General features: G+C 38.3%; 1 protein-coding gene across 1 annotated transcript in view; it reads left to right on the forward strand.

Moving 5' to 3' along the window:
- Positions 1 to 22,369, forward strand: part of UBE2U (ubiquitin conjugating enzyme E2 U) — a 39,782-nt gene extending 17,413 nt beyond the window's left edge. Inside the window, exons 5-8 of the mRNA XM_060005699.1 lie at positions 588 to 708; positions 7,243 to 7,291; positions 14,651 to 14,739; positions 22,284 to 22,369. Coding sequence (XP_059861682.1) covers positions 588 to 708; positions 7,243 to 7,291; positions 14,651 to 14,739; positions 22,284 to 22,369 — 345 coding nt within the window. The remainder of the gene's footprint in view (positions 1 to 587; positions 709 to 7,242; positions 7,292 to 14,650; positions 14,740 to 22,283) is intronic.
- The last annotated feature ends 3,146 nt before the right edge of the window (positions 22,370 to 25,515 follow it).

Below are 25,515 nucleotides of genomic sequence, written 5' to 3' on the forward strand. Positions count from 1 at the left end.
TCAGTCTGGAAAAGAAAAACCAGCCCAATCAACCTTGACTTCCTACTTGTAGAAATGTGAGATAATAAATTTGTGTTGATTTAGTTGCTAAATTTGTGGTAATTTGTTATAGCAGCAATAGAAAACTACTACAGATACCAAGTTAAGCATTCAGTGACCTGGAGGGATATTGAATTGCATGCAAGTTTTTAATGCATGTGTTTGTTTATTCACGATCTAAATATGATCTCATGTTAAAATGTAATGTATTTTTAATGGAAATGTTTCAATGTTTTCTAATGTTTACTTCCCTTTCCATAAAAAATCAATTTAAATTTATGTGATAGGAAGAAATAAGTTACAGGAAGGAACTTGTAACTTGCTTTGATCCTAATGTTTGTCTCATGAATGTACAGTATAAAACCAAGATAGATCAAGTGTTTCTTGAGAGTAGGGACCATGTCTCTTTTGTCTTTGTCTCTATCTCCAGGTGGATACATTGTAGGCATTTAATGAATGCTTCTTGAATGTTGTATGTATTGGTTTGTCTTTTTGCTCTAAGAAAAAAGTTACTTTAAAAACTCTATGTTCTATATGTTTTCCTATAGGTTATGCTTTCTAATCCAGTGCTAGAAAATCCAGTGAATTTGGAAGCAGCCCATATACTGAATAAAGATGAAACTCTGTACAGGCAAATAATTCGAAGACGTTTCCACCAGCCATTACAATGTAAGAAGTGCCTACTTATTGTTATTTGCCAGTTATTATTTATACCAAGTAAATGATCTAGCAAGTAACTTGTATACGGCAATATTTTCTGTATCCATTTTCAGTAATGAAGTCATACTAAGATCTCTCCTACTGTACCTCTTTTTCAAATCCATCAGTGTGATCCCTTTTTTTCCTAATTGAAGAATAGTTGATTTACAATGTTGTGTTAGTTTCAGGTGTACAGCAAAGTGATTCAGTTATACATACATATATATCTATTTTATATATCTGTTTTTTCAGATTCTTTTCAAAAGTTATTACAAAATATTGAGTAGAGTTCCCTGTGCTATACAGTAGGTCCTTGTTATCTGTTTTATATATAGTAGTGTGTACATATTAATTCCAAACTCCTAATTTACCCCTGCCCGCCCCCTTTCCCCTTTGGTAACCATAAGTTTGTTTTCTATGTCTGTGGGTCTATTTCTGTTTTGTATGTAAGTTCATTTCTATCATTTTTTTTAGATTCAACATATAAGCAATATCATAAGATATTTGTCTTTCTCTGGCTGGTTTAGTGTGGTCCTTTTTAAAAGATTACCAAAAATCATAGGCTTAGTATCTTTAAAAGTAATGGTCAGGCCTCCCTGGTGGCGCAGTGGTTGAGGGTCTGCCTGCCAATGCGGGGGACATGGGTTCGTGCCCCGGTCTGGGGGGATCCCACATGCCGCAGAGTGGCTGGGCCTGTGAGCCATGGCCGCTGAGCCTGCAGGTCTGGAGCTTGTGCTCTGCAACGGGAGAGGCCACAACAGTGAGAGGCCCACGTACTGCAAAAATAAATAAATAAATAAATAAAAGTAATGGTCATATGGGTGAATGGTGCTGATCAAAACTAGTCTACCCATCATAAAGATATGACACCAGTTTTAACTCTCTGATCTGTAATGGATATTTTTCAGACTTCACCTTTAGCACCCCCCAGATCTTACTGATCTGGGACTCCTTTCCCCTTGATTAGGAAAGCTTTCAGCATTTTTCTTTCTGGAGAGTTCTTCCTCCAGGTATTCCTTCAAAGGATCCATGTGGAAATGACATCTGAGCCTTTTCAGTCTTTCTGCTCTATTGACCAATGTTTTCCTGATACCGTTGGTCTGCTCCCTCTCATCCTGCCAGGAACCTTTTCTTGACTCTTAATTCCATCACCTCTATTGCTCCTGTGCTCTCTCTGCAGTTAGCAGAGCAATGCTGTTGGCTCCTTATGCCCAGGGGTGTTAGCCACAGTGAAGGTTGGGATCCTAGTGACATAGCTCTTTCCTTTACATTCTGCCCCTCCTTTCGGCAGTGCACAGCAGCCTCACACGGTAACGGGCATTATTAGCTCCCCAATCAGCAGGACTCGCTGTTCAGACTCACTCTGCCAAACTGATGTCTCTTGTGCTTTTTCTCTCCATTAGATGTCCACGATCTCTTCGTCCATCCCCTTCTAGGACCTGCCAGCCCATTAGTCAGGTCTGTACAGTTTGTGGCCAAGTTCAAGTCCTCCTCCACAGGGCATCTGGGTCAGATGCAATATTGATCAGGAATCTTTTCCAGTATCTTCAAATATGTCATGATTGTCGCGGAGTTCCTCAAAATTCCCTGACAGTTTTGAGGCTGGTTTGTCCACAGAGGAATGGTACCGCTTCACTCTGATCATATTTCTGACCAACCAGAATACTGTAGCATCCCCTGCTGTGTCCTCTGCACTCAGGAAGTGTTTGTGGAATGAGCAAATGAACGACATGTATCCCTTCTGTCATGCACTACAATACTGTCATTACCCAGAAATATTCTGTACAAAGCTATGTCCATATTCTGGTGAATGCAAATTTTAAAACTGGTTTTAAAGAATTTTCTATGGTAAATGACTTTGGTTTTGCCCTGCAGAGAGAAGGATGAGAAGAAACTGCGAGACAAATTGGCCCTTCCTTTTCTTCTTTTCTCTCAGGCTGACATCACCCTTCACTCCTTTCAGTCCTCCTGCTTTGCCAACAAACCAGACAGGAAAGCTGTCCACGTTGCCAAATCACCCAACAAATGAGTGACAAAGCAAATAGTGCTTTGGTAGGTTTTCACTATATGCTTTATTTGTGTTGGTGAAATATGTGGGAATCCAAGAGAGCAAATCGTTTTCAGCTTGCCTGCCATCACAGCAGGACTGGAGTGGTACCTATAGTGCCAGGAAGAACATGATTTTCTGTGCTTCATAGAGAAAGAGTGCCGTGATACAGCAGAGGCAGCTGCTGTGGTGGGAAATGAAGTGCGGAAAAATGCGTTCACTCTAACTTAGATGGTAGCATAGTACCATGTGGTTTTCTGTGAAAAACTGCATCCAATGAGAATTAGTTTCCTGTAACAACTTTGAAAAGAAAAGGTCTCCACTACAGTGCTGCAAGAATCAGCTTTCATGTACGTTTAATATATTAATAAGAAGGTCTGGAAAATGCAAAGGAGAAATTATCCCATTTTTGGATAACACAAAAGTGGAACAGATAGTTACTTGTATACATGAGAAACTCAAGAGGCAGGTAATTGTATCATATCCGTAGGCATTAATTTTCGGCTACAGCAATATCCTCAGTGCCCAGGTAGCAGTCTCTGGCTATAAGTATTGAATAAAAATTTGTAGATTGAATGAATGAAAAAATACACATAAAGGGCTTCCCTGGTGGCACAGTGGTTGAGAGTCCGCCTGCCGATGCAGGGGACGCAGGTTCGTGCCCCGGTCCGAGAGGATCCCACATGCTGCGGAGCGGCTGGGCCCATGAGCCATGGCTGCTGAGCCTGTGTGTCCGGAGCCTGTGCTCCGCAGCGGGAGAGGCCCGCCTACTGCAAAAAAAAACCCATAAATTTAGATCCTGATTTTACTTCATAGTTTACAGAATGCTTTCACATACATTTATTCATCTGATCCTTAGCCTCTTCCCCTGAGGCAGCTGAGGATGGTGATGAAGGGATTAGCCCAAGGCCACACACAGCAAGCTGCAGGGCCAGAGATCCACCCTGGGCATTCCCCCTGCCGCCCTCCCCACCCCCCACCCTCCGCCCCGTGCCTCCAATTTAATGAGGTGAACATAAAGTCATTCATGTGGGATCAAAGAATTAAAATTTCCAAGTACTGAAGAGAAGAGACCTGACTTCATAGCAGACCTTTAGTCTATGAAAAATTCTTAGGAAGCTATTTGAACACAAGCTTAATGTGAAAAGCAAGTGCCCTTCTACCAAGCATGTGCGAAATGATAACTTGCCCGACTCTGGTTAGGTGGGCCCTTCTCTGGAATACCAGCCTTTTCCTTGGCGTGTTGACAAGAATGCACAAACTCTGAGTTCAAACCCGATTGGTGGGGACTTCCCTGGTGGCGCAGTGGTTAGGAATCCGCCAGCCAATGCAGGGGACATGGGTTCAATCCCTGGTCCGGGAAGATCCCACATGCGGCGGAGCAACTAAGCCCATGTGACACAACTACTGAGCCTGCGCTCTAGAGCCCACGTGCCACAACGACTTAAGCCCACACTCCTAGAGCCCATGCTCCGCAACAAGAGAAGCCATCGCAATGAGAAGCACATGCAGCACAATGAAGAATAAGCCCCCACTCACCACAACTAGAGGAACCCTGTGTGCAGCAGTGAAGACCCGACACAGACAAAAAGAAAAAAAAAAAACGATTGGTGGAGGTCCTGATGACCTTCCCATGTCCTGCAAGCCTCTTCTCCTTGTGGTCTGGACCCTGACTCCCTTACTTATAGTTTGGGTGCTCACACATACCAGGCTGCCTGGGACAGGCTAGGCCCGTGAGCCATGGCCGCTGAGCCTGAGCGTCCGGAGCCTGTGCTCTGCAATGGGAGAGGCCACAACAGTGAGAGGCCCGCGTACTGCAAAAAAAAAAAAAACTATAATATAATTACTGACAGATATTATGACAGTCAAAATACAAGAATAGAGAAGAATTATAAAAATATTAGGGAGATTATACAACTAATTCACATTGGGTACTTTTAAAAAAACCCTGATGATTGTGCAAATCCATCCCATCCTCCTTGCAGTTAGGAAGATGTTGTGATAAGCATTTGATTCTTCTTCAATTTAAGTTCTCAATTTGTTCACTTTTTTTTTTAAAGTTCTCTTAACAATAGAACAATTTTAGAGGAACTTGTTTCTACAATTGAAGCAGGTGATGTCTCGTAGGATTTCAGGTGTTGGGTTTTTTTCTCTTAAAGGGAGTACTGGTTGTTAGGTGTAGGAATACCCTTTCCTTTGGAAAAGATTCTTTCTTGATGTCAGGAGAAAGAGAAATTTAGTCCAGTAGCTTCTCATGAAAGAACATGAGCTTTAGCACCATCATTCAGAGCCAGTTTTGTTGTTGATGATTACAGTATTACTCCAGATATTCTGCTGTCTACAGATGTCAGGAGATGTGGAAAACCTGACTTTCACAGGATGGCCTGTATGGATCTGTTTGCTGGAGTTACAGACCTCTTTTGTCCTTTTTTGTATTTCACTGCACCAGATGTTCCAGGAACTTTTCAGCAAAGTCTCTGCTAAAGATGTTAAGTATTTATTTTCTATCAAAGAAATATTTGTGCATAGCTTTAAAGGACAGGTAACACCAATCGGTTTTTAAGGAAATACAGCAGACCTTGGAAGCCACACCTTCCATGGCTGAGAGCCGTCCCCACCCCGACAAGGTACCAACAGCTTTCAACACGTTTATCTGTTTCTTTTGGAATTCACCACTATATTGCTAAATTTATTCTGTACTAAATTTCTGGGGTTTTCAGTTTAGATATTACTTATGGGCTTCTTCTGAGAGATAAAGATTTAGTTTTTATGTGCCATTTCCACTCACGTTTTCTCTCCCCCATTCTCCTAGTATTGTTCGTTTACATTGATATGACTTAGTAAATATTCGTCATAGGTGAGCCACGAATGATTATTTTTCTTGTACAAATGGCCTGTTTTTTCATTCCCTTGCTTTTGTTTTCTGGATTTTTATTTGTTCTTTTTAAAAATATCTACCATTTATTTTTCCCCTAAGCTTTCTGACAGAGCTGTAAAGACAAACAAACAAACAAACAAAACACACACACCAGGTATTCAGTCAGTTTCATTTTTTCCCCTGGAAGACGTCTTTGCTGAGGCCCTCATGCGCCTCCTCCTTTTCTGAATTGGCAGTTCTCTCGTAGGGATCCTGGAGTGACCTTTTGGTCTGCCTCTTGGATTGGAGCTCTTGCTTGATCCCTCCTTTTCCTCTTGGTTGGTTTGCTCCTTCATTTTGTTGGAACACTTCCTCCAGGAGCTTCCAAGTACATGAAAGCTATATCTTTTATTACTTCACATGCCTAAAAATGTATTTTTTCCACTCTCATATGTTCATAATTTGGTTAAACTTTAGTCTGAAAATGTTTTTCCTCCTCATTCATCATGTAGGGCATTTCATAGGCTGTTTAAATCTCAAACTCTAATTCTTTAGTTCTGGACTTTTTTCTTATATGATTTCTCTTGTAATACCTGTCCCCTCCAGTTTCCCTGTTCTCTCTTCTAAATCTCCAAAGATTTAGACGTGGGATCTACTGATCTGTTACTCTGATTTTTTAAAATCTATTTTCTCCTATTATCCATCTCTTTGTTTTTCTGTTCTGTATTCTGGAAAATGTCCAGAAAAGTATGTTCCTAGTTCCTATTTTCTTCCTGCTTATTTGTTTTGGTTGTCATCTTTCATGATAATGACTTTACTCAGATATCTACTGATCTTTGACTATGTGTCTGTATGATGGACACACGATGAATGAAAATCATTCATTGAAAAGGTTGGAAATTTTGGCTACAGATTGGACTTGTTGATGGTTTTGTTTCATTATAGGGTTATTCAGTGGGGACCTGACCTTACCTTTAGCTAGGCTTGACTATTTTTTCTGAGACACATCCTCCAGTCTTATGCCTGAAGAGAGAGGTGTTAACTACTTACACTCTAGGAGCTGGACAGAGAGTGAGAATAAGGAACCTTTCTTATCCAATACGATTTATTTGATTTATTCCCTGCCTTCAGTCGCTTACCATACTCTTGTTCTGCTATCTCCTGAATCTCTCTGGTTCACTTTCTCCAGAATTAGGCATACTCCCTCCTGCCTGGGCAGTGGTGGTCTTCTGGTTGCATAGGATGAAGGCTATGTCTTTGGGGTCCATGCTATACCTGTCAGTTTTCAGAGGTCTCTGGTACCTCCAATTCCTGAGTGTTTCTCAAGTTCTGAAGTGTAAATCTGCTTGCTTTTTATTGGCCTCCCCTCATCAGGTCGTTAGGTTTCAAGTTTCTATGGCCTGTTAAGATAGTTACCACTTGACATCTGCTTTCCATCTTGAAAATTTTTCTTGCCATCTTTCTTTTGAGCTCCTTGAGGTTTTATACTTTATTTTTATTCCTTTCTTACCATCTTATTGAGGCTTTGGAAAGAATGCACATAAGGCCATATATTCAGTCTTCCGAGTAAACCAGAATCTTTTCATATTTTTCTTTACAGCAAAAGATGACAGTTCTGAGTCACCTAAAGAGCCAGATAAATTTAACAGGTAAGTTTTTCTTTATACAATTTTTGGCCAATTTATACACTAAAAGAACTATTGATTTAACCTGTGTTTTCTATCATAATTGTATTTTCATTTTTTTAACTTAGAAAAATTATTTTTCATTTAAATATATTTTCCCTTCCAATACCTTTTAAAAATGATGTTTTCAGGAAGAATATGGAGAATCTTGAATTCTTTCTAGTCTATTGAATTAAAATTGATGTAACTATGTTAGTTGCCTATTCTTTTAGTTTTTATTTCTGAAAAGGAAAAAAAATGTTGTCTACATTATAGATCCAACCATTATAGATCATAAAAATCCAAGCAATTTAGGAGACAATAAAGTCCTGGAGGAAAATGGTGAGAGTTAGGGCTAAAGCCATTGTACACTTGGGAGACCACCTGACAATGTGACATCAATTCAGCCTTGAACACCTGGACAAGGTGTAGGTTCTGCAGCATTCAGCTTCTCTAGCATTTCCATCAGCCTTATTTTGATAGTTAATCAGATGCAGAAAACAGCCAGCTTACTAGTGTTGACATAATACTTGATCTATCTTGGTTTTATACTATACATGCTCCAAAACAAGGATCCTCTTAGTGGATTAATAATAGTAAAATGTTCCCAAAGGACTGAAATCAAAAGGAACCCTCAGATCGGGGCTCTGTCCCAGAATGTGAGACAATGTTATGTCAAGGGGCTCTGTGCCTGGAAATGTTAGAAGCTCAGAATTAGAAGACCCAGAAAAACCGACAGAATGATTAATTGGGACCTGACAGGAAGAACGTTGACCTTGTCTGTCCCCTAGCACTCAGATGAAGACCAGCCAGTAGCAGTGGTGGGGTCTGTCTCAGGCAGGAGCAGGAGGAAGGGCAAATCCCATTACAGGGAGAAAACTTTGGCCCTTTGGTTCTTTGTCTGGGGCAATGAGTCCCTCATCAGACAGGCAGCAAGGTAACCAGACGGCACCATAAGGATCCAGCACTGATCACAGGATTATAAAATCTGGGGTCTGGGAGAAAGACTTTAACTATAACTTTAGTCAGAAACAACTCGAGAGCCATGGTGAGATAAACTTGTAAATGGTGTTATCTTGAAAAATCGAGATTCGTGACAATGAAAGGAAAAAAAGGGGGGTGAAAAGTTGGGAGAGAGTGATGTTTTAACAGGTACAGTGAGATTCAGGGCAGAGGGAGTAACTAGGGTATTGATTCTAAATTGGATGTGAGAGTGGTGTGTTAGAGGCTCCGAAGGAAGGCCAATGCAGCTGGAACACAGCAAGGGGGAAAGAAGAGATGGGTAGGAGATAGAGTAAGAGATGTAGACAGGGCCAGATCACCTAGAGCTTTATAAACCAGGTAAGGAATTTGCATTTCATTAACCTTTCAGTGGGAATTGGGACACAGCTGGACAGCTTTTAAGAAGGGGAAAGACATAATCAGATTTACATTTTAAAAGGACTACTTTAACTGCGATGTGGGGAATCAATTGTGAAGGATCTAAGGCGGAAGCAAGGAGAAGAATTATTGGGTTATTTTAGTAGACCAGGGGAGAGGTGGGGTGGTATGAGCTAGGGCTGAGGACATAGATATGGAGAGGGAGATAAGTGGATGAATTGGATGGATTCAAGACTTAGTTTGATTGATGTGGGGAATGAGAGAAAGTGGAACCAAGGGTTATTACTAGATTGTAGTTTGAACTGGATGGGTACTGCGGTGACTTACTGAGATGGGAGAGATTGGAAGATCACACCACTGGCTGAAACTAACAATCCCAGTTATTGATGAGGCTGTGATTGCACTGTAGCTCTCCTACATTGCTGTGTACATTGTTGTACCATTTGACACGCCCACAGCCAGTCTGGAAAACAGTTTAGCAGTTTCTTATAACGTCAAACATTCGCCTGCCCTCTAACCCACTCCTAAAGTATTTATCTTAGAGAAATGAAAGTATATATTCACCAAAAGACTTGCACACAAATGTTCATAGGAGCTTTATTCGTAATATCCCAAACTGAAAACAACTAAAATGTCCATCAACAATCAACATTATATATTCAACAGTTGAACATTATATATTCAACAGTTGAATATATAAATAAATTGTGTTATAGTTATGAATTGAATACTCTCAGCAATAGAACTGTTGATACATGCAACAACATGGAATAATAATGCAGACATTATGTTAAGAAAAAAAAAAACAGAGTTATAAAAGAGTACGTGCTGTACAATTCAATGTATATGAAGTTCTAGGACAGGCAAAACTAATCTATGGTGATAGAGATTGGATCAGTGATTACCCAAAGTGTCAAGGGAGATTGACTGGGAAGGGGCAGTAGGGAACTTTCAGGACTAATGAAAATATTCTATATCTTGTTTGGGCTTATGGTAATGCAGGGGTCTGCTTTTATTAAAACTCATCAATCTGTACTCAACCTATGCATTTTATTGAATGTAAATTACACTTTAATAAAGTTGAATTTTGAAGGTATTCAACTAACTTTACAACTCTTTTAGAAATCTAAATTTACTTCAAATAAAATCTTTTTTAGAAAGGCATTCAAACTCTTCCAATAAATAGAGACAGTGAGTATGCTACCAAACTTCCAAACTCTGATTCTAAAATCAGAGATCATTACAAGAAAGGAAAATTATAGGTCAATACCTCTTAAATCTGAAATGTATAAATCATAACCAAAATATTAGCAAATTGAACCCACTGATATATAAAAAGGGATAGTACATCATGACTAAGTGGGCTTTATTTCAGGAAAGCCAGGTTGGTTTAGAATTTGAAAATCAATCCTTGTAACTCACCTAGTTAACCAAATAAAGAGAAAAAAACCATAGACTTATCTAGGTGAACCAGGAGACACATTTAATACCCATTCATGATAAAAATTCTCAGCAAACTAAGAGTAGAAGAGAATTTCCTTATTTCAATAAAAGGAGTCTACAGAAATCCAACAGCTAACTTCACACTTAAATGTGAAATGTTGAGTGCTTTTCTCCTGAGTTTAGGAACAATGCAAATATGCCCATTATCACCATTTCTATCCAACATTGTACTGGAGTCCTAGCCAGTGCAATGAGGGAAGGAAAAAAAAACAAGTTATAAAATGTGGAAAGGGTAAAGTAAACCATCTTTATTCACAGACAACACAACTATATACATAGTAAAATCCAAATAAATATACAAAGCTTGAAAATTTGAAAATTAATCAGTAAATTTAGCAGGGATCCTGGATACAAGATGAATATTTAAAAATCAACTATATTTTTATATACTAGCAATCAACACATAGAAAATGAAATTTTAAAAATACCATTACAACAGCATCAAAATGTAACAAAAGATGAATAAGGTATCCATACTGAAAAAGCACAAAATATGAGAGAAATTTTAAAAGACATAAAGAAATAGAGATATACAAAGTTTATGGCTTGGGAAAGACTCAATATTCTTACAGTGTCAACTCTTCCCAAATTATAGACTCAATTCAGTCTCAGTCAAAATCTCAGCAGCCTTATTTTTTTCTGAAAACTGACAAGTGGTCTAAAATGTATCTAGAAATGCAAAGGGTTTAGAATAACAAGGCAATCTTGAAGAAGAACAGAGGGGATCAACACTCTCAGAGATCAAGATGTATTAGAAAGCTAGAATAAGTTTCACTCTGATTGGAGCTATTTAGGTCAGATTCCTGTCCCTAAACTAGTTATCACTCAACTGGCTTAGAGCCAGGGGTGGGGTCAGTCCCATCAGACCACAGGGCATGTACAGAATGGGAGAAGAATGGAACAGCTATCGAGGAGGCAACCACAATATCCACTGTGACAATCTTCATGTCTGTATTATTTTTATTGTACCTGAACTTTAATAAGTAAGACTTTGACAGGCACAGAGGGCAAAAGACTCTCTAATAGAACTGCTTGCACAGACATGGAAATGTAATATTTTGGTACACTCAGGATCACCAGGAAGTTCCATGTGACGGAGCCTCTGGATGTGGAGATGAATGACGGGAGAAAAGGCTGGAAATGGCCAGATGATGAAGAACCTCAAGTTCTATTTAAAAGTTGTTTATATGTCATCCTATAGAACTATTTACCAACTGTGGCTTTCAAGCAGAGGCATGATAACCTGGAATAGGGAGAGACTGAGGTAAATGAACAATTAGGAAGCTGTTTAGCATTTACAGGAGAAAAATGATGAGCTACTTACCCAAGGCAGTTGAGGAGACCAGCTGACACTGAGTGCTGAGGGATGCTAAACCCTTCCTTGGCTGTTTTTATGCATGTTCACAACCACCACTGGAGAAAGTTCTATCTCTGGAAACGTGGAGAGGTTAGGCTACGTGCCCGGAGTTACACAGCTAATAAGAAATGGTGCCAGAGTGTTTTAACCCAGGCCAGCTGATTCCAGAGCCTGTGCTCTTGGTCATGATACTGTTGAATACGTGACTAAATATCCAGAGATATTTAAGAATTTAGTCATTAGGCTTTGGCGATGGTTGGGATGTTGCTTCCATGAAATAGCGCTGCCATGATTCTCTTCTTCCCTTAATGATCCTTTTGGTTTCTTTCACAGGTCCCCCTTAACTGTGAATTGGTTTCTGCTCACTCTTTTCTAAACACTTACTTACTCTTTTGGAGTTTGTTTTCCCTAATGGCATCATCTATCAACCTTTGTGTTGATTTGACCTACATTTCTTATTTCCAGTCCCAATTTCTCAGTCACACTCCTGAAGGTCATCACCTACAACCCATGTTTAAAATTAAACTCATATTTTACTTCGGTTTCTCTAGACGCTTTCTATTAATAGCAAAGCTAAGTGGTCTTCTGGGTTTTAGGAGAATATTTGACCCTCAAATTCCTTCACTTTTCACACCCTATCAGGCAACTGGTTCAGTCAATTCTTTAGCATTCTCGTAGATTCATCTCCTCCCCTTCCTGATCTTTGCTCCCACCCGAGTTTTAGCTCTCAGAATCTCTTGCCTGCGTTACTGAATTATTTCCTAACTGGTCCCCCTACATTTAATCTCTCACATAATCCTCTCTGCATGCTAATGCCAGAGAAAACTCTTACTCAATCACTGATTTCATAGTTTACTTGCCTTATTTGAGAACTTCTGATTACTGTCTATCACCTAATAAATCAAGGTTACTGAATCGAGTCTAATCCATTCTCTGCCTAAATTTGAAGAGCCAGCATTGCCTAGTTTCACCTATTTTTATCAAATTCCAATTCCCCTGAAACTGGAACTCTCTACTCTAGTCAATTATCTTGTTACTCTCACCTCTTCCCCCAACATCCTCTGTACGTAGGCATGCACACACCATGCTCCTTGCCATCTAAGCTATTGCTAATACTGATTCCCTGGCCTAAAATGCCTCCTTCCTTTGTCCCAGGTCCATATCCAGGTGACACTTTCCCTAATGGCTCCAAAACAAAGTTACAGCTCCCTCCTCCAAATTTTTTTTGCTTATTGCCACTGCCAAAGAAGTATCTGTCATTGTAGTCTCCAAATGTCTATGTTAAATGATGTAACAGTTTATTATGTTAATATATAAAGCTATTCTATTTACTAGTTCAGATATATATCTTATTTTCCCAACAGAATAATAATAAGCAGTGAGGTTCAGTTTAAAATTATGTCTTCTACTTTTTCATATTCATAATGCCAACAATAATACTCAATAAATTCCTGTTATTGGTTGAAACTATAAACACATGTATTTTTTTATGCTGTACACATCCCTTCATATTTTATCTGAATAATAGTAAATAGTTACTGTTCTCTTATTTTAAGAGGCTATTTCCTTTATAGAATTGAAAGTGCAGATACTCCCAAATGTTTGAGGCATTCTGTTTTGTATATTCAAACTATACTAAAGTTATACCTTTTAGAGTAATATTTTTAATTATTCTAGGGGAATAAAAGAAAGCCCCTGAAGGCTAACAGCTTGAAATTGAACAGGACACCATTGGGAAGGGAGAGGGTCATGGGTCATCGTCAAACAGACAAAAAACAATGGAGACGATTGTGCCTGAAGATGGTGTATTTTTTTTTCATGAGACAGTATGTTGACAGTTTCCTTCCTCTTGGGTCATTGTTGTCTGCTAAGTGATCTGTGACAGCAAATTGATCACAAGCTTTTTCATGCAGGAGATATAATGCAACCTTTCATTTTGTTACCTCCGTTGCCAAATGCTGAAACATTTCATTGGCAAATTAATGTTAGTTTAGTATATCATTTAGTAGTATAAAGCACGCATGTAGCTCTGGAAGCAATAATAGTAGTGATTAATTTATCTTTACCAAGTTTCAGATTTCTACTTAAGTGTGATTACAAAAGCAATAACACACTTGAAAAATGTTAGTCTAATTAGGTGTCCGTAATTATCATTTAAATAAATGAATGCATTAACAAATTTAGATATTGCCCCCATTAATTTCAAAATTGAGTCAGATATTAAGGTACCTATGATTTACCTATAAAAATTAATGCTAATAACCTATTATAACTGAAAATTTGCTTCTTCCTCCAAAGAGCTAGGAATTTAAAATTAAAACAGACATAAAGTCTTTTATATTTGATGTTTAAGCATCTGTTTAAGTCAGTTAATAGATGATTTCACATGTCTGAAAAATATCTGAAAGTAATGTTTTGTTTGTGGAGTGTTGAGAATCTCTGCATTCAAGAAGATTGTAAGAAAAAAATTGGAAATGCAGTTATTTAAGAGTAAGAGACTGTTTCATAGGTCTCGTTTAATACTTTGTAACAGTCTTCGCTCTCCCATTAGGATTTGGTAATATTAGCACTGGGAAGGAAATGTGCTGGCAGTAATATTAGAAAAGAGTTGTTTATTTTCCCTCATTGAAAGTGGCCAGATTCTGTGTAAAGATTAAACTAATCTCAATTCTGGTGTTTCATTTCTCCTCATAATAAAAAGAAAATAAAGGTGATTTTACTAAAATTTGGCATAGAAATTTAAGAAAGTTGTTTATCGTAGAAAGAGAAAATGTACAGCTATGATGTTTTATTTAAAGTTCTTTTCAATGTTAGTCACGAAAGGCACAGTTATCTTAAACCTATATTTTTCTTTTTATAATATACACATGGATGCACATTTACACTTATTATAGAAAACTGGTTTGGATGGACCTTTTTTTGTGATTTGCATGTATTCGTGGAAAATTATGTTAGATTCATTTGTTAGAAATAACTATGTGAGAATTTGCAGATCAGCCTAATGTCTTGTGACAAGGTATCTGAAAGAGTCCGCTCTGATAAAAATAATTTTAAAAAGCAAACTTTCATGCTACTCACTGTCTGATCTTATTTTGTATTTTCAGATCAATTAAATCAGTCTCATTTTATGATTACTACAAGACATGGTCTAGAATAGCCACATCAAAAGCCACAGAATATTACAGAACTCCATGTAAGGTGATCTAACCTTGTCTTATTTTTGCGGGGAGGGGGGTTGGTATATTAATCTCAACATCCTCAGCTTGTCTTGCTTTCAAAGACTAATTGACACATATTTGGAATCTGAGGGTGATAAACTTCTTTGTTGGCTCTATATACTAATCATTCAACAACTGTTCATTTAGTCCCTCTTTTGTAAAGAGTCCTGGACTGAAGTCTGATTAAAAGCCCAAAGGAAAGATAGGCAATTGGATGAATAAAAGACAAAGTTCTCGGTCTTTTGAGCTTTACTTTACGCCCTTTACCCCAGAAGGAAACCTTCATAGCAGGAGGAAACTTTCTGGTGCTAAACACAATTATCCCCAAAGCCAGAGATATTATTAAGTAGAAAGACAGCAAGAAAACCTGGGGATGCTCAATTATATCAGTCGAAGGAAAAATCATCTGTTACCATCATACATTAAGAACTAGAAAGATGGAATAGGAGAGCTGGACAACTTTTTGGTCCCATTTAATCTAATCTTTAGAGTACTGTTTCATTATTTGTATCAAAGTATGTTAGCCAGTCTGCACACGTTTACTGAAATACAACTTTGCTTCAGCTGTCCTGCAAAATGGTACATTCTGAAGTTATCAGTGACTTCCGAATTCCCAGATTCAGTGATTACATTTTTTTAGTCTTTATCTTACTTGAAATCCTATTGGCTATGCTCTCCTTGAGTTAGAAGACACCATGTATCCATGGTTTTCCTCTTACCTTCCTAAGCACTCCTCTGCCTCTTTCCTTAGCAATAACTTCTTCATTCAGTATTCTCTGCCCAGCTCTCTTTAAGAGACCTCATCCATCACTATGGTTTTCATTAGCCTACATGCCAGTAATTCCTAAAGCCTCATCTCTAGCCAGGCTCTCTTCTGAATTCTGAATGCATATTTACAATTGTGTAATAAGGCACCTCATACCCAAGATGTCCCAAAGTGAATTCATTATGTTGCTCCAAAACCTATTCTCCCTCCTTCATTACCTCTCTTGGTTAGTGGTAGATCACCGTTCTTGCATTTACTTGCCAAGCCAGAATCATAGACACTTCCTAGTCCTCTTTATCTCCCTTATTAAGCCTTATTGATTTTATCTCCTGCAACATTACAAATGTTTCCCCTCTACTCCACCTCCATGACCACAGCCTTAATTTGTGGTCTCATTGTGTTTCATCTCATCATTGTGATAGTCTACTAATTGGTTTTAAGAGAACAAAATATCACCCAGAAAAAAAAAATCATATCTAGTTTTAAGACACAAATTAGAGCAAAAAGGAGTACTAAGCTTAATAAATATAAAAATGTGAGGTCAATAATTTCTAAGAAATTACTTGTTCTTTCAGGATGTTGGTTATTAGTTATTTTGTGATTATACATTATCTTCCTCACTGACTCGTAGATTAGTGATTAAGAAAAATAACTCGTTCAAGGTGCTTTAAGGAGTAGCCTTTAACAACACTATCAGTGTAAAAGAGTTTTCTTGATTTTGATACCAGATTACATGAATGTTTACTTCATTTAAAAGATTTTGATGAGTGCTTCTTAGTCAATTCAGCAAACACATCTTGAGTACTTGCTATGTAAGAGGCTCTGAGGAGCTCAGATGGGTTCCAGGAGGTGATAACCCTTAACAGATGTGGTGTCAAGAGGCAGTTGGCATGCTCCAGGGAATGATTCAGCATCCAACTCCTTCAACCAAAAAACAAACAGATTGTTATAGGTTGGTGCTTTATGGAATAACGTGTAAATATATGAAGGCTCTTGGAAACTCCAAACTGCTAGGAAAAAAACAGAAGCACATGCCCAAACAAAGAAATTCCAAAATGATTGTCTTATAATAAAGAATCATTTTAAAATGGAAGTAATAATGAAGTATCACTGGCTACAGTTTCTTCTTCAAAAGAGTTTGACACCAAAATATTTAAGTTGGTTCTTATTTCTACATCTGTCACTAACCTAGTATGTAATTCATTTCTCTTTATGAAGGCAATAGCTGGTAATGGTTACCTCTAGCCCAGAAGAATTTCAGAGACTTTGATTCTAGCCCTTGGTGCAAGATTTCACAATCACTGCCTCTCTTTCCTACAGAGATTTGTCATAAGAATGTTTCAAAAGCTTTCCTTCAATAATAACCAGCACTTAATTAAAAAAAATTAAATGTAAACCTTACATGTGCTGCTGGCCAATTTTGTCTTTGGATAGTTCAACTGGATGAGATCCAATACTATCTTTTTTAATGGCTTAATTTCCTGGCAATAAGAAAGATGAAGCTGTTAGATTATAGAATGCTTCTTTAACTACTCAAAAATAAAGGGGGAACTTCTAATAACTTCATTTTCTACAGTTATATTTTTATCACTGGAAAGATTATTAAACTCTTGTGCATATTTTTAAAAGCTTTTTATTTTACGAATAGTGATGAGTAAGGTTATATTATGATTTTTTTTTCGGTACGCGGGCCTTTCACTGTTGTGGCCTCTCCCGTTGCGGGATGCGCAGGCTCAGCGGCCATGGCTCACGGGCCTAGTCGCTCCGCGGCATGTGGGATCTTCCCGGACCGGGGCACGAACCCGTGTCCCCTGCATCGGCAGGCGGACTCTCAACCACTGCGCCACCAGGGAAGCCCTATGTTATGCTTTTGAGTATTAACTCTATTGCATATCTTTGTGCCACAAATCTGTACATAGTCATGTATGCCATAATACTAGTAAGTTTATTCTTGTATAACACAGTTTACAGAGTATACTCCGTATTGTTTTTCTTATGTATTTTTAATTGAGGTATAGTTGATGTACAATCTTATGTAAGTTTCAGGCATACAACTTAGTGATTCACAATTCTTAAAGGTTACGGTCCGCTTATAGTTATTATAAAATATTGGCTATATTCCCTGTGTTGTACAATATATCCTTGTAGCTTATTTATTTTATGCATAGTAGTTTGTACCTCTTAATCTGTATTTTTTTAATCATCCCAATCTTATTGTCCTTTCATTCACTTACCAACCAATATTTATTGAACACCTAGTATATGTCATGCAGAGTTGTATATCAACCCAATGAGCTCGGCATTGTTATTACTCTGTTTTACACATGAGAAAACCAAGACCAAAGGAAGCTAAGTAATTTACCCTAAGGTCACACATGGAATATCATATATTGGTAAGAGTGTAAATTCTGGATACATATTGCCAGGGTTTAATCCTGGCTCTGCAATTTACTAGCTGTGTGACCTTGGATAAGTTTCTTAACCTCTCTATGTCCCAGTTCTCTCATCTGTAAAATGAGAATAATCACAGAACGTACATCATAACGTTGAAGCGCTATAATGGTGCCTAGTGCATAGTGAGTGCTCAGTAAGTGTGGCTAATATTTATTAGTACAAGTGGGCTGTGGCCCAAAGACTTGAACCAAGTCCTCTGACTCCATATTTGTTCTTTCCTCTATATTATATTGCCTCCATAATATGATATAAAATTGTAATTTCTGTATAACTTGAGATTTAAATTCAAACTCTGAAGTATGTGCAGTACGTTTTCAGTAATTACAATGATTTGCTCATAATCATAGACAATCATATGGGAAAATGTACTGATGATCCACTGTTCTCTGTCCATCACTACAGAATGGCAAATTAAAAGTTTGGCAGAGAACAAACCAATACATCTGGCTGTGGGGCAACAGCACCTTAATGACAGAATATGATCACCATAAGGAAATGTTTATGTTATACGAAAAGAATTCCTTCAGACCAGTGTACCCTGTAATAGTGAGCGGAGGCTTCCTGATGTTTCTTTGCTGTCATCAGGACAGACCAACCAGCCTGAAGCATCATGGGAATGCTTGCTTTCACCTTAGGATACTTTCATTCCTTGAGTCTTTGAGCCAGCAGTGAGGGCAAGTGTCTCCAGAAATGCATTTAGATGCAAGAAGCAGTATCATCGGCTTCTAATGCAGTGGTCTCAGTCTTGACTGCTCCTTAGAACCACCAGAGGAGCTCGTGCACATTCCCCGTGTAAAGGGTGCACCCCTAGACCAATTACGGTAGGATCTTTGGGAGCAGGACCAGGGGGTAGTAGTTTTTACGGCTGCCCAGGTGGTTACAGTGTGCAAGCCAATGGAAAAGCCCTAGTGGGAAGAACCTGATATCAGAAATTAGAGACTCCTAGCCTTATACTAGTTTTGCAGACACAGTTAAGTGAATTTAGGTTAGTCATTTAACCTAATTTAAGTTAGTCTTTGTACCTCATTTTTCATTTCTATTCATTGACAAAAATATTCAATTCTATTTTAAGTTCCTCTATGGTTAGCATAAGATAGTATATGTGAAAATAAAACATGCCAAGGTAAGTTAGTGCTTATATATTTCTTTGGACATGACAGTCCCAGAGTGGAAGAAAATTTTTCAGATCAACCTATACAGATGTTGGACAATAGGTGTGTCATAGAAAAAGCAGAGTAGAAGCAATGTCCAGTAATCCTCAGAAGGAAAGGAAGGAAGAAATATACTATGGAGGCAGTAGAGGATGCTTTTCTACACAGATTACAAAACTGCCACAAGGGCAAGGTATGATAGTGATGGGGGGGATTTTAACTTCAAGAAGTTCTGACAAAATTTCACTGGTCCTCATTTCTTCATTATTTCCCTCCCATCAACATCATCCACTGAGCATCTTCTATGTCTATCAATGGGCTTTGTTGAAGACAAGAACATAAGTATTATGGTAAGCTTTTTGAGGCATTTACAGTCAGATGGTAGGAGACGAGTGAAAAAATTATGGGGATAAAATAGGAAGTGTTAAAAGTTTGTACAGATACTGTGGCATATTTCATCTCTTGGATAATAGAGAAAGCGTTGGAGAAAATGAGTCAATAATATAAAAGAAATGAGAATACAGTAAGTCCCCTACATACAAACGAGTTCCGTTCCGAGAGCGTGTTCGTAAGTCCAGTTTGTTCATAAGTCCAACAAAGTTAGCCTAGGTACCCAACTAACACAATCAGCTACATACTGCTGCTTTTATGCTTGCCTCCGGATATTCTGGGCTTGAAATAAAGATACTGTATTACTGTACTCTATGCCAAAAGTACACAGAAAAGTACACAAAAGCACAACCACTTGTAGAGTATGCACGCATGTGACAGTGTACACCAGACACATGAACTAACTTACATGATTGGACATGCGAATGCATGTTTGCATCTTTGAAAGTTCCCAACTTGAAGGTTCGTATGTAGGGGACTTACTGTATTCAGGAAAGATAATCATGCCATTTGGGGTTTCATAATATATAAGGAAGAGACTGCCATACATATTCAAATAGAAAATGTAGGAACAGCAATTCCAAAAAATTAAGGAAAGACATGGATTATCCTTGAATAGAAACATCGAGTAAATTTCAGGAGTTCCCTAGTGGCCTAGTGGTTAGGATTTGGCTCTTTCACTGCTATGGCCTGGGTTCAATACCTGGTCAGGGAACTTAACATCAAATAAATTTTAAATTTTGTTTAGGTAGTAATGGATAGTACATGTGAGAACACATTACTCAACCTTTCTGTGTCTGTCTGTTCATCTGTGAAGTGGGTATTATAATGGTAAGCACTGCATATCTACTTTACAAGTACCCCCATATATAGTAAGAATTCTATTAATATTAATTATTATAATCATCTAAAGGAAATAATGAATCCTGCTAAGAACTCTGGGGAGTACAGATTTGCTTCCTTAAAGGAAGGAAGGAATATATTCCAAATAATAATAAAGAGTATTAATTAATTCTATAAGAATATGTATGTATGTGTGTTTGTGTGTGTTTGAAGAAGATAAAGAATAGATTGGAACATTGCTGGTGAATATCATGTAATATTAATAGAAGAAAAGGAGAATTATTCAGTTTAAATGTTTTCTCTATCAATGACAAATTTCATCAAGCTGGAAGGGGTTAATTTATCATTGTTAAGAAGTAAGCTCCAGGGCTTCCCTGGTGGCGCAGTGGTTGGGAGTCCACCTGCCGATGCAGGGGACACAGGTTCGTGCCCCGGTCTGGGAAGATCCCACATGCCACGGAGCGGCTGGGCCCGTGAGCCATGGCCTGCGCGTCCGGAGCCTGTGGCCTGCGTAACACACACACACACAAAAAAAAGAAGCTCTAGGTAGAGACAGGACTGGTGGGGAGCATCTGGTTGGTTAAATAGATCAGGACTATAAACCCAGGACAATTAGAAGGAGAAGAGAGAGCGAGAAAGAGAGAGAGAAAGCACACAAGTGAACAGGGGAGGGAGTGGGGAGAAAAGGAAGGATGTATATGTGCATGTGTGAATGATCTGAATTAATAGTATTTTGTGTAAAAACTACCAGTGCTTAAGCATAGTAGTTTTTCCGTAAATTGTATGTGAATTTGATTGAAGGCCTAAGGCTTATAATTAACCACAAACATATGAGCCGGTGGTATAATGTGATTTCCAGAAAATACTAATGCATATCTGAGCTAAATTGAGAGAAGTCCAGCACACAGATCGAGGGAGGTAGCAATCCCACCTGTATCTTGCTGTTGATATGAAATCAAGATTCTGAGCCAGTTCGGGATGAAAACTTTAATAGGAATATCAACAAAGTTCACCACCAGGTTGAGGATGGTTAGGTCTCTAGAAAATCATGACTTAAGAAAAAGTTGAAGGAACTGAGGCTGCCCTGAGAGCTATCTTTAAATATTAGAGGGATCCTTTCCATAGGGGAGGGATAAATTTACTCAGAATTGCTGAGGAGGTCAGAAGGAGGAGCAGTGGAAACTCAGCCCTCAGATTAAGGAAGGACATTGTGACCTTGGTAACTGTCAATGAAACCGGCAGTCTCCCAATAACAAAGAGACAAGGGGGCTTCCCTGGTGGCGCAGTGGTTGAGAGTCCGCCTGCCGATGCAGGGGACACGGGTTCGTGCCCTGGTCCGGGAAGATCCCACATACCACGGAGCGGCTGGGCCCGTGAGCCATGGCCGCTGAGCCTGTGCATCCGGAGCCTGTGCTCCGCAACGGGAGAGGCCACAACAGTGAGAGGCCCATGTACCGCAAAAAAAAAAAAAGAGAGACAAGGGATTCATTTAGCGGCTGAATGATCATCTGTTGCAGATTCTTGCTTTGTAGAAGATCAAGATCTGTAATGTCACTTTCAAACTCCCTGATTTTATTTTTTCCCTTGAAGTGCTGCATTAGAATTTTGTTAAACTATGGTATCAGTTTCTGTATGAGTTATTTTAAAACTATCCTCGTTTCTATAAATGATATATAAACAAATATCATGATAAGTTACAAAGTCACAATCTGTTTGTTTCAAACAATATCCAGTATCACAAAGTTTAAATTAAAAGAAGAAATTTGGAGAGTGTCTGAGGATCGTAATGTGACTTGAACGATAATAGTATGTGTTATTGCCACATACTAACTTAAGGAGAAATAAATTATTGTAAACTTTAAACTATTATTAAAGAATGTATGCATAGCTCCTTTTTAAAATATTCTAATTTCAGTGCTTGAAGATCCAGATTTCATTGGAGAGTATTACAAATGGAAGAAAAATGAGCTAAGACGACCTAAAGAATGGGGTTTAAAGTAAGTAATTTTAACTGTCTAGAATATTATCCTATGAACTTGAAATATCTATTATTCACTTTCTACTAACTGAACTATCAGAAGAAACCCATTGGATTTCTTTTAAACATAAGAACAAAAATAAGAGGTATCATTTTGTCCTTTCACATGAACCCAGGTGGGAAACAGCTTTGCTATCTCACGGCTGCCAAAGGTGGGGATAGAACATGAGCCACAGTGAAGGAATCCCACAATACCTTTCCTATTAATCTTCTTATTTCCATTCTTAACCTTATCAACATAGAACTTAGAAACAGGAAAAAAGAAAAACCAGCCTGTTTACATATCAGCAGTTAGTATTTCTTTCTTCTCCTGGTTCCAAACACCTTTTCCTCTTTTCACAGATGGATTTCTCACTCAGGAACCAAATATATTAAATCTAGTGAGGAAGTCTGTAATTAAATACAAAGGTAAATTATTACAATATCTTTTGGAATGATTGACTCTTGGACCACATTAAGGAAGGGACCTTAATCTCATCTTCAGTCTCTTGACTCCTAAAGGCAGTTTTTCTGCTTCATCCTGTTAGAGCACAGATTCCGTCTCAGCTCTGTGGTACTGGCTGTGTTGCAGTCGTCATTTATTCTGGAGGGCTTATTGCAAAGCATTCAGTGAATGTGCTACCACAAAGCTAGGGGAATTAAAGTTCCTATTTTTTGTATTTACGTCATTTTTATTAGCTCCTTGTTAGCATTGTGACCTCTTTTCTAGGTGAAAATAATAGGATTAATAAAAACAATGTGCTGTATTTTGAATTTGTGTAGAAATCAAGGCTCTTAAAATAGACTTTCCTATCCTTTAATATCATAGTTCAGATTGGGTTTTTTGGTTAGATATTCTTTTTTCAGTTGATTTCTGCAGCAACTTTCCTTCAAGCCAAAGGGGAGGAAAGCTTTTGCATTAGAAACTTTTCTGCTTTCAGAGTAAATTATAAGCAGTAGAAAAGTTTTTATGAAGCAGAAGTTGAAGTGTCAGCATGGTTTTTTCTTGAAGGCATGTTTCAAGTTTCATTTAAAGAAACCTACTTAGAATATAAGGTTAATTTTGCTGTGACATGACTTCCTTTTTGATTTCCTTTAACAGAACTGCTTTGTTTTATTTGTTTGATTATTGATTCATTATGTAAGGCCAGCATCCCACAGAACCCCAAAATGTAGAAAAAGTAGGACCATGTCATTTTCAACTTATCCACCCACTTCTCCATATGGCTGAAATAATTGTGAACTGTTTGAATGCTAGAACATTTTCCTAAATACATTATTTTGAAGTTATAGGTCAAATTATCATGTGCATGGTGACCCTGTCAGACTAAAACTCTCACACCTTATGCCATCTGGTGGTTGATGAGAATATATTTAGATCAGATGATAACAAAACATTAATTTAAACATTATTTAAATAAAGTGTCTAAAAGATATTACCTTTATCTACATAATTTTATTACAGCATAAATATTTGAGCATGCAAAAATATAAAGTATGGTGGAATCAACTTCTTTTTAAATAATTATTAAAAGTCTCATGTTCATCAAATACATGAGGTATAGCAAAGTGGTCAATTCAGAGTTTCAAGTAGGAAATGTTTGGGAATCTATGCAAGTGAGTAATTGGTCTATGTGTACATGCAATATAATACCTTTTGCATCTCTCTGTTTTTAATATTTGAAAACAGAGAAAACTTTCCTCGCGCTGAAATGTCCCCTTTAAAAAAAACCCAGAAAATGCAAATTGAGAGCATTTCATCTGCAGAGCCTTCAGGAAAAAGAGAGACATATCTCTCCTGCCTCACACCCCTCCTCCTACTGTCCTCCCATCCCCTCATCAATCAAGACCCGATTCTTAAGCTACCCTAAATTCCTTTTTTTTCCCCCCACTATTGTTTGGGAACATAAGATCTTCTCACCACGTTGTGCTTTCTGTCAGGGATATCTTTCCCAGCAGAGTCTCAAGTTAGGATTCAGTCTGAGTTAAAAGGTGGAACATGGGGCGCTTAAATGCAGGGACACAGGAGCAAGACTCTTTGCATCTGAATCCTGGCTCTGCCAATTACCAACTCTGTGACCTCGGGCATGTTATCTGACTGCTTTGTCCCTCAGTTTCCTTATCTGTTAAATGGCAGTAATAACTCTACCCACCTCCCAAGGAGATTGTGACAATTAAATACACTATTTTATACATAAATACACTACACTACACATAAATTGCTTCAAACAGTATCTGGTACATAGGAAGTACTCGAGGTTCGCTATTATTCATGCTTTTCCTACTGTGGCCCTAGTTCAGTTCTCACAAGGAAAATCTATCTTTGGAGGCAGCATGGGAAAGGGCATGGGCTGTAGTGTCAGATAGATCTTGGAGAAATTCTTACCCTCTCTGAGCTTGTCTCCTTATCTGTTCAAAGGAGATATTACCTACCTTGCAAACTTGTTTTGTATTGGATCTCTTGAATGAGATCATATAGATATATATATATATAAACCACATAGTGTTGGCGCATGGACGTTCAATAAATATTAGTTCCCAAGGAGAGGGGGTGACAAAAGCCCATGTCCCCCAGTGTTTTCAGAGAATAAAAATAGAAATGTAAACAATTGTGACATTTTCTCAGTCTAGAAAACAGCACCTATCATAACCACATTTATTTTAGCCCCATTATGCCCTTGGTTCTTTTCCCTTCTCCGTCCTGTCATCTTTTCAGCCTGGCAGAGTGCTCCACAAGGAGGGCAGGAAGATCCAGCTCCACTGTGTTTTGTGGAATGGTCCATGATTCAGGCTCCCATGTCCCCCCATCCTCTCCTTCTGTAGCAGTCTGTTCCTGTCTCTTTCAGCGTCTGTGGTGGGGAGATTCATCTGTTCATGCAGAGTGACCAGGGCAAGACTGTTCTTCTAGCTTTGTATTCTCTGCACTTAGCCTGGTACCTGGCACTCAATTAGTGTTTCTTGAGTGATGCATACTTACCCTGTTTCCCCACTTAATAGGAGGATTAGATGTGAAGACAGTTACTTTTAGGAACAGTAAAATGAAGGTGCCCATTCTAATGTAGAGATTATGGTTATACTTTGGGTATAGTCATAGAACAGTGATTGAAAACTGGAAATATAAATGACTGTC

This window comes from Delphinus delphis, chromosome 1, assembly GCF_949987515.2.
Source record: "Delphinus delphis chromosome 1, mDelDel1.2, whole genome shotgun sequence".
NCBI lineage: Eukaryota > Metazoa > Chordata > Mammalia > Artiodactyla > Delphinidae > Delphinus > Delphinus delphis.